The sequence below is a fragment of the Rosa chinensis genome, chromosome 5 (genome assembly GCF_002994745.2).
Source record: "Rosa chinensis cultivar Old Blush chromosome 5, RchiOBHm-V2, whole genome shotgun sequence".
Lineage (NCBI taxonomy): Eukaryota > Viridiplantae > Streptophyta > Magnoliopsida > Rosales > Rosaceae > Rosa > Rosa chinensis.
In genome coordinates, this window is record NC_037092.1 from 9,274,919 (window position 1) to 9,285,531 (window position 10,613).

General features: G+C 36.2%; 1 protein-coding gene and 1 non-coding gene across 2 annotated transcripts; both read right to left on the reverse strand.

Moving 5' to 3' along the window:
* Positions 1–1,895: 1,895 nt before the first annotated feature.
* LOC112203077 lies at positions 1,896–2,927 on the reverse strand. Its single transcript, XM_024344098.1, has one exon. It carries the CDS (start codon positions 2,925–2,927, stop codon positions 1,896–1,898), a length of 1,032 nt encoding a protein of 343 aa, XP_024199866.1.
* Positions 2,928–9,326: 6,399 nt separating this feature from the next.
* LOC112203078 lies at positions 9,327–10,164 on the reverse strand. Its single transcript, XR_005810909.1, has 3 exons — positions 9,964–10,164; positions 9,500–9,621; positions 9,327–9,364 (listed from the first exon to the last, which is right to left on the reverse strand). It is a non-coding gene; the product is annotated as an uncharacterized LOC112203078 (transcript).
* Between the last annotated feature and the right edge of the window lie 449 nt (positions 10,165–10,613).

A 10,613-nucleotide genomic window follows, 5' to 3' on the forward strand; every position in this document is an offset into this window, starting at 1 on the left:
TCAGGACGAACCAGGTCGGTCACCGATTTATTTTGGTTTAGTCGGCAGGTAAGTATCTCGGAGCTCCAAATTGTGTGAAGCATGCTGCATATGATTTCCTGAAACGAAACAACTGTGATTGTTTTTGTTTGCATTTGTTTTACTTGATTTTACAAATGCGCGCAACCTATATTCTAGTAGCTATGTTTTACCTATTAGATTTCAAACCTAACTAAGGTTGGGTCGGCCCCTATTGGGCTAGCGAGGACGAAATGCTCACCCCCTACATTTCAGGTTATAACGAGGTCATTCCGGACGATTTGGATTAGAAGTGGGTTGTTGGCCAAGTTCGTGTGTTGCTGTTCCTGTTGCTTGAAGTTCTTCCCTTGTGGTATTCCATCATTTTACTCGTTTTTCATTCCATGTTGAACTCTGTGAGGTCCGCCTACCTGGGAGCGCGCCTCACCCCTTTGTTTTATTGTTGTTGTTGAACTTTCCTTTCATTTTGGTTATGATGTAAGCCCTAAGGCGCCACAAAGCACTTGACCACTTTATTTTTAAGCATTTCCAGACTTGTTCTTTTGAGTGTTGGGTTGTTGATTTAAAATCCTTTCTAAATTTAGTTTTTTCTTGGTCTCCTATTTTCTAAAATTTGTATTTTCAAAAGGCCTTGTAGTATTAAGTTGGTAGGTCTACGGTATGTCTACGACGTATCGAGCTCCTATTGGCTTAATATTACGGTGCTGTGGTATACTCATTCGGGTCGCCACATCAACATTGGTTATCGGACGGATAGGAGAACTGTAGCTTTTTTTGAACATATCAACATGAAAGTACTTATCAATATAATCATATACATTTTCAGAAGCAGCTTGTAATGCAGCAAGGCCTTGAGGACAAGGAAAACAATTGATCTGCCATTTAACACATGAACATGCATGATCGGAAATGTTGACTACATATGAAAAGTCAGACCGAACCTCATAAACTCCAGGGCTTGAATAATGGTCACTGAAACGACGAGATTTCTCCATCTGCACCTTCAACCTTTCCTCCATTATGGGAGTTAGTTCTGTGGTCCAACGTTCTGCCTCTTCCCTCCTTTTACCCGCCATCTCCATTTGTTAAACTCTTGTCTGGTCAAGCATACAATAGACTGGCATCAAACGCTCAATTGCAATCCAAGAGTTAAATAATTCAGCAATCCCATTAGCCATAATTCCATATCGGCAGCTAGTATAAAATGCACGGCACCAATTTTCCACAGGCAATTCAGCAAGAAAAGGGTCAATAATATCGGCACCACCAACTGCTCTAAGCAACCGCAAATTGAAACGGTATTCCTTCTGTGTAGAGGAATATGCAACCTTAAAAAACTTCTGCTTAACATCTTCTATCAATTTTGAATTACCTTTACCCCTATATTTACCGGCAAGGTTCACCACCAACTGCTTGTAACAAAACCGATGAGGATTACCAGCAAATACCTTATCGAAAGCACTCAACAATCCAACACCCCGATCACTAATAAATATGATAACTCTTCCTTGAGGTTCAAGCAGACTCTTCAAATGCTTGAAAAAGAATGTCTAGTTTGCATCTGTCTCAGAATCACAAAAACATATGGCTAGAGGATAGAAACCTGCATAAACCAGATCACAGGAAAATCAGTCTACTGGGGGCCAATAATGTTGTTATTGCACGGCAGGAAACTATCACAACGTTGCACAGCAATGTAAAAATGATATCTATCACAATGAAAGAAACTAAAACAAGAAATATTAAGCACACAGATGAAACTATAAAAAAAAAAAAGCCAATATTACTGGGGGCAAAAAATAAATTTATTGGGGGGGGGGGGGGCAATAAACAATACAGTTACCTTGATTCCCATTCCTTCCAGTTGCAGACAGAATCTACCCCTTGTAAATGCTTTTATCAAACGTTCCATCAACATACAACACAGGCAAACTGAATTGGAAGCATTTTACACAACCTCCGTAAGCTACGAATAGCCTCTGAAAATGATTTGTAGATGGTTCAACTTCCAACACAAAAGAAGAGCCGGGGTTACTCTGCAAAACAGCTTCCTTATACCAAGAAAACTTGCTGAATGTGTCTGCATCGGAACCAGAAATCGCTTCCTTGGTCCGATGCTTTGCTTTCAATGCAACCTTGTAGGAAATATCAAACCCGTATGTTGATTTGAACTTGCTCATAATCTCCCTTGGCTTCAATGAAAGATTATAGCTAACATCAGCAGCAATGCAAGTCTTGACAACCTTGGATCCCAAAAGCTTGTGCTTTTGAGTCCTAACTACACCCTTGCAAGTGTGAATATTATTCAACTCTATTATATAAAGGCAACCATTGGCAGATGATGAAAAAGCACGAAGATGCCAATCACAACCTTCGGTTCCAACATTTGCCCAGACTGCATGAATACGGTCCAAATCATTTCTCAGGAATACAAACTCGAAGCCAACTGCAATTGCATACTTTTTGAGCTTCTCACGGAGCTCAGCAGCACCATGAAACTTATCCCCGACATGATGAATATAAGAACTCCACTCATCAGACAAATACGTCTTGTGAACTTCAGTCTTGAATGCCTCACCCAAATAATCATCTTCATCAATAACTTCCGAACCACTATCCATCGAACAAGTTGTCCTACAACCTCCCCCAATCTTTAAAACTGAAATATCAATACACTCTAGCCGATGTATTCTAGCAGAGCAAAACAGCATCTGGAAATCACGATCGTTACGAAGAAAACAAACTTCACAACCTGGAACTGAATACTGAAGCTCACTAATATCACTTGGGAAAAACTGGAATGTACGGAATATGTCTTCATACAACTCAGAGTAGCTCATGCATTGATTCAAATGAATCATATAACCTTTGCCAGAGTAAAGGCACCTAGCAACCAGAGGATCAGCCATAGACCTGCGAAGAAAACACAGGCGAACGAATCTATTATTAAACCTAAAACACATATTACTGCCCCCCAATAAACTGAGCAGTGCCCCCCAAAGATTTAATCAAAAGTACCAAAATGAAATAGAAGCAGTACCAAATTACTTTTAAAATAATGAAAAGGATAAGTAGACAACAATTACAGCGACTTAATAACACATAAAAACATTACTGCCCAACAATACACACACTACTGGTCCCCAATAATATAGTCAAAACAGCAAAAACAATTTGGAAGATGTAATAAATAGCAATGCATTCAAATAAAGCATCAGTAAGCAACAATTCGTACAAAAAAATTCCTAAAATCAAACATATTAAATCGAGCTAAAAGCCAAACAGATTAGATAGAGCCAAAGGAAAAAAAGCAAACTGCACTGGAGGCACACAAAGAGCATCTCGATCTCGATCCATGTGACAATCTCAATAGATTTTCTCTCTCTCTATGAATTGCAAATCTTCTACCACCAGCTCTAAATACAAATCGCAAGAGCTTCACACACAGAAATCGCCGGAAAGCTTCACAAACCGGAACCAAGGAGCTTCTCTCCCTGTCTATAGAAATCGCACAGCTCCTCCCTCTCTCTAAAATGATAGAGCTCCACTCTAAAAAACCAGGGAGCTTCTCTCTCTACAAATCCAGCCGATCCTCTCTCTCTAATGTCGGAGAGCTTTGCTCCCTAAATCACGTTTCTGTTACGATTTGAAAGCGTTTCAGTTATAGAAGGGCAAAAGCGTCAGGAAAATTGAATAAAACAGGCACGTGTTGAAAAGGTTGGGTAATTGGGGTTTAAAAATGAAAACTGTTGATTAAGTGGGCAATCTCTTAGAGTGTTTGGGTAAGTGGGGTTAAATGTCCCCAAAATTGGGTAAATGGTCATTTCCCCAAATAATTAATCATGTGGTACAAAAAAAATATTCAGACAAAAAAATGTGGTACAAAAAATACAGCCAAATTTTTTTTTTTTTTTTTTAGAATAAAAACAAATGATTTCTTCATTTTTTTTTTGTACAGCTAAAATAGAAAAAAAAAATACAGAATAGTTCGTGGCATTTTTTTATTGATTAGACATTAATTTTTGAAACTCAAGTTTGATTAAGAAATGTATATTTAGTTAAGATTTATAGAGTGATTAAATCATTTAAATGACTAAATTTTTTATTTTAAATATAATAATTTGTTTGCAAATTATATGAGTGAGGTTATTTGAGGAAGTTTAGTGAGTAAATTTAGTATTTGAAAAATTGATAAGAGGTGTAAAAAGCATAGAGGTCAAGTGAGTAAATTTGGAGGTTCCAAAAGAAAAACTCTTACCTCTTTAGATGGATCAAAACCTTCGTATGAATACCCATCTAGAATATCTATTTGATTGGATAATGAAGTTGAACAACTTGACAATTCTATAATACAGGTGTAGAAATAAGAAGAAAGTGATCAGAATAAAGAAGAAAAGAGACAAGATATAGGGTGTAAAAAAATGATGGTAAGGTACGATCATTTTATATAAGTTATAATTTTTTTAATAACGATGCATCAATTAAGGGTTTTGTTGTGCTAATGACATATTATAACTGATATGGTTCTTATGAATACCAAATTGATTGAAAAATAACATTAACTCTCAATTTATTGATGCATTAATTATTGATTGTTTTGAGTAATAATGTTATGGGTAAATTTGGTATGTGAAAAATTAGAAGTTGACCCATCATGCTAATATAGGAAAGTAAGCTGATGTGGATGCTTAGTCGCTGGACTGCAATTAACAAAATTTGTCTTCCAGATTACAATCAAAACAGGTTATGGTTTTTGGACTTATATATGGATTTAAATGGATTGTAAGTGTTATATAAGAGTAATTGGTGAATTTTTTTGGTTTTTTGATAGGAGCATTTTAATGCGACGTTTTACTCGCTTTTCCCTGCATTTTCTGCGTTATTTCCTTAATAAAACCCTGTTTAGGAAAGTTTCCATTCTTTGATTGGGAAAGTTCCTATTTGTAGAAAGTTTCTATTTTTGTAGTTTCTATTTATCATTTTTAGTAAGTTTCCATTTTCAGTAATTTCTATTTTTCATTTTTTAGAAAGTTTCCATTTTCAGTTTAGGAAAGTTGCCATTTTTCATTTTAGGAAAGTTTCTATTTTTCTTACTAGTTTCTATTTTCAGGACCTCCGAGCTAGAAAGTGGAAATGAACTCACAAATGGAAAGAGGAGCTTGCGATCACCAAGGGGAGCAAAGATGAAGAACAATGAGCCACAGAAATGAGCAGAATTGAAGAAAAGAAGTTTTCCTGGTCCAACCAGGAAACCCTGCGAAAATGAGGAAAGCCCACCAATGAAGTTTCCAACGTTACTATGAAAAAGAAATGGAAAAATAAAGTGTTGTGACGTTGGAAGATGACATGGCATAGAAGTGACGCATGGAGGCCCAAAAACTCTCAAGACTTGTTGGATTTTCGGCTAATTGGATAAAAGCCCACCAAAGCCCATGGAACTAGGGTTTGTGACGCAAACCCTAGCACTAAAGTTGTTATTGCCGTGAATTTGCAAGAGAGAAACAAGGAGGTGGCGTCCAAGAAAATCAGAAATTAAAAGGAGATTTTCTAGGGTTATTTTTATGGAAATAAATCAAGAGATAAACCCTAGAGACTCCTAGCCGTCCAAGCAAGAGAGAAACAAGGAATTGCCGTGCAAAATAAAAGAGAAACCCTAGAGAATTCGGCCAAGGGATAATGAAGAGAGAAACTAGGGTTTTGCCGTGTGGAAAATCAGAAATTCAAGAGAGATTTCGTGGAGATTTCTTAGGGAGCTTTTAAAGGAAAGAGAATATGTGTTGAACACAAAAAGCTCTCAAAGGAGTCTAGGTTCATCCCCCTTTATTCTCTAAATATATTGTTGCCGAAATTGGTGTATAAAATCAGAAATTATCTACATATTTCGGCAAGAATTATTTAGGGAATTAATACTGGAATTTTGTGATTGGTTGCACCACCTCATAGGGCTTATGTGGCACGAAATCATTGGAGGAAATTATGTGGAGGAAGCAAGCTATTGCCGTGAGTTTCTCTAGGGTTTTACACGGCATGGAGACCTAGGGGCCGTCCCCTATATATTCCTCTCTTCTCTCAACGTCAAGGAGTTCCTAGTTCCACACTTTTGCATTTACACTTTGAGAAAAAAATCAGAAACTCTCCCTAGCCTAGCCGTGTTCATCTCCATCCTCTAGGGCAACCACGAAGTTCAAGCAAGGCCAAGGAAGAAGAAGACAAGCCGTGCACACCATCCATCACCACCCTTGGAGATTGCTTTCGAAATTCAAGAGTCCATTCATCACTTCATTCATCTCATCTTCATCACGGTGTAATCCGATTCTCCTTGTAACCTTTGCTTTGTAATTTTCGTTGGTTATGCCTTAGTTGACACAATTGTTTGAACAAGTATTGTTTTCTGAAATTTTATGATTAATTGTTAATTTTCAGATTCATATATTGCGATTTATGGTTGCTTTTGTGTGAGTGTTTGATTAAATTTGCATGATAGAAATCTTTTGTATGATAATCTTGAATGGTTCGAAACATTTAGGGTTTTTATGTGAATGTTGCTACGAATTCGAGAACATGGATCAACTTTTTGGTTTTGTGTTCTTGAATCGATAAGTAGTAAAGGTTTTGTACAAAAACCGAGTTTAATCAAAGAAGATTGCAATTAGGTGGACTTTTTCATACTAAGTTGCACATTTGAGTTGATAGCCTTTCTAGGTGCTTAATGCATTAAACATGACATGATTGACTAGCTTTCTAGGGTTTGATTGCATGTTTGATAGAATTAATCTAGGTGCTTTCGCTTAGGTTAATTAGCATTGAAAGTAAAATATGGGAAATTGTTTGCTTTTGAACGTTTCACATGATCAACTCCTCTTGCATGACTATGATGAACAATGATGAACTTGAATCAATTTTAATCATGAGTTTCGAATTTGATCTTTGTTCTTGCATCCCATTTGTATTTTTTATGTTTTTGCATTTTAATTATTTTCTTAACTTAGTTTAAATTTTCGAAAACCAAGATCAAAAATATTTCCCCCCTTTTTTCGTAAATATGTATATATTTTGTTATATTTTTGTAAATATTATACTTTGTTTTAATTTTAATTGTTTAATTGTTTGACAATGACAGGTGTACCCTCAATCCCCGGAATAGAACGATCCCTATTTACTTTATACTACTAATGACATTTCAGGGTTAAATTGGTCGCTCAACAAAAGTGACATCAATTTTGATTGGGGGTGAGGTGGTTATGTTAACAAGTTAGTAACACACTCATTCAATCAGTATTTAGACTAGAATTTTGGAAGATATCTCAGTAAATGCATACTAATCCCCGGACTCCCCTCCGTAGGCGCACGAACTCAAAGGTCTCTAGTGCTTGCTGGATTTTTTCTTCTTCTTTTTTATGAAATTATTAAAATATGAGTTATTATTGAAAATAAGAAGAAATTATTTATTGCTCCGTATATTAAGATGTTTATTTGGTACAAATAGCAACGTGAAACATTATTTCCTCATCAGGTGATGTAAGATCCTCTACAAGTTCACAGTCTAACGGTTTTGTCAAATCAGTCATTTTCAATAACTTGCATTGAAGTTTTGGTTTTGGTATTCAATTAGGTAGGATAATATTTATATCACTAAAGGAGTTATCGTCAACTTGCGAATGTTAAATTACGTTTGTACGTTCACACTCACAATTGCAAAATAGGTATAAATAATGGATTGTTGTTGATAATACATATCACAAAAATATAAGCATTAGTGTAGTAGCTAGCCATGGATTCAAAGGTATTTTGTTTCATGTTTCTAGCACTCTTCCCAGTCTTCTCAACATCAGAGCCTTGGGCAATTCTTTTTCCACCTGTAAATGAAGATGGTAAGACATACCAAAGGTTTAATGGTCAAGCTTATATGTGCAAGGAAATAGGGCCAAAGTGCCAATATTGGTTATTAAGTGGTGAAGCAAATAAATATTGTAAAGCAGAGTGCAAAAGAAAGGGTACCCCGAAGCTGAATGCACCTCTACCGGGTGGGTTCAAAAGGAATGTTTTTGCTATGAACCTTCCGGATGGCCTAGAAATGGTTTTTTTATCTTTTGAGCAAACCTAGAAAGCTAACCCTAAGAGGTAGCTTCAGATTCTTTAATATATATTCATAATGATCGATTAAAGAAATGCATTCATATATGGTCTTTGTCTTGCCACTTTATTTTAATTTTATGGGAGATTTCTGTTGATGACACATCAGTAAAAATAATGCATTTTTCTTTTATAAAAGATTATTGTCAACCGAGAGCTGTTATGAAATTCGCACTCCTCACTTCCTTTTATATTTGAAATCCATACAAAAAGATAAATTTTAAATTATTAAAAAGGAAAGATGATGGGTGAACTCAATTATAAATTCCGATCCCTAAAAATTTATAGCTTTCAATTTCATTTTTTCCAATCTCAATTGAGTTTACCTAAAATTTCATTACAATTTGCGTCATCGTAAAAATTTTGTTGATATATTTATGAATTTTCAAATCCTCAATATTTTTGTGCGTGGAGGGATAGACCCTTTTCAGAAACCAAAGACTTCTATCGCTTTATCTTCTTCATCTCAGAACAAGTTCAAAACAATTTTTTGGATTTGATGATTCATCTTTATAAGCATAGAGAAAAAAATGAATGACAACTCAATTAGATATAAAAATTGTGACACTAAACAGTAATAGCATAGCAACAATGCGTTCCTCGTCAATCGCCGCTCCACTCCCGCAGGGGCGGAGTAGTGTTAAACATTTACACATTTATTCTAAGAGGTAGACAGAGATTTGGAAAAAAGATGCAGAAACCAAATTCAGTGAAAAAGCGTCGGTGGCTCAGTGGCGCTTATTTCCTGTTGCTAGTTCCCAAGCCTGTATTATGTGGTTCACGATTTCCTCAACTCCTTGCCCGTGTTTCACCTGAGCAAAGACATATAGGTTCACAAGGATATGAATCATGGAAACTGAAATTTAACATTTGAAGCAATTCCGAAAGCCATAGACATCAAATAAGACCTATACAGATAAAAATTTGAAATTTGTCACGGTAACATGAAAGATTTGCGAATGGAGACAGGGTTGTAGTGTCTCTTTTCTGCCAAGAATAAGTGATATCATGGGAAAATATAGCTAGATATAACTAACATAGATTATAATAATAATAGTATAGACCTTTCAATATACTTCTACAATGCAAAAATGCTAGCTAACTAATTTAACCATTCAATCAACCAACCTGAGCAAAGACAAATGGCCCTCTATCTCGCATTCGAAGTGCGTCACGCTCCAACTGCTTGTGCAAGGTCAGTCTTGTTTATCACCTACAATCAAATGTTGTCGAGTCACACATATGAATTCCTCATCAAAGGTTATCAAGTCACAATCAAACAACTAACAGTATAGGATATAGCATCCACAACAAAGTCAGCAGCAGTGAATATCAGAAAACCACATACCAGAAGGTCAGCTTGAGTGATTCCAGGGCCACCTTTTCGTGGAATTTTATCACCACCAGATACATCTATGATGTAAATAATATAGACAGCCAGCTCCCTGCTGAAGTTCGCAGCTAAATTATCTGCACCCAAACAAATCAAATTGGGAATTGTTTCAATCAAACAATAAAATATGACTATGAAAAAGCTTGATCCAACAATTGGTTGGTCATTCACATACAAAATATCCCAATTTTTGCAACTTCACAGTAAGTAGTTCCATCCCAAGTTGTTGTGTAAAGGTTTTCTCACATATTAATCTCTTTAAAGATAAACTACATAAAGCCTTTCAGTTTCAAGTTCAATAATGAAATTCTAGTACTACTATCATCATGCATCACCATTAGTCATTTGCAACAATTCAACCTAAGTATTCAAGTCAGTTCATATCTAGGGTTCCTCATCTAATTGCCTCTGGAAAGTACCTCCGCCTGATTCACAAAGAAGTATGTCTGCCTTGTACAAGTTAGAAAGCTCCTCAATAGGGCCTAGATTAATGCTGATGTCTTCGCGAATTGCAGCATGAGGGCATCCCCCAGTTTCCACAGCACGTATTCTCTCTTCAGGAAGTGCTCCATGCTTCACCAAGAAATCACCATCCTCTTTGGTGAATATATCATTTGTCACCTGCAATAATCACACTTGTTCTTCTTCATCAGTGCAATCTTTATATCCCACATCGCCGCATCAAGCTATGACTTGGGTATTTCTCTGTGGCTGCCTCAATCTCAATCAACTAGAAACACTGCTAGGCAGTGCAGATGTTAACAAATTCTACGCAAAAGGTCACAATATGATTTTACAAAAAGTGACAGATTTTGAAGTATCCAACAAATAAGGCACTGAGAGTATCCAACAGATTTAATTTGTTTTTACCCCCTTGCATAGTCTCTAGCAAATTCGAGTCTTCTTTGACTTAATGCATTTAGATAACCTAATGCGCACAATGCATTTAGTGGGGTGTATCCACGAGTCTTCTTTGACTTAATGCATTTAGATAACCTAATGCGCATAATGCAGAAACAAAGAATGATGAGCTTCCTATCGATCAGCTATTGTCCTAAAAGTAATCACA

Bases quoted from the DNA above. Each gene is read 5' to 3' on its own strand.
- LOC112203077 (XM_024344098.1), bottom strand. From the start codon at position 2,927: ATGGCTGATCCTCTGGTTGCTAGGTGCCTTTACTCTGGCAAAGGTTAT.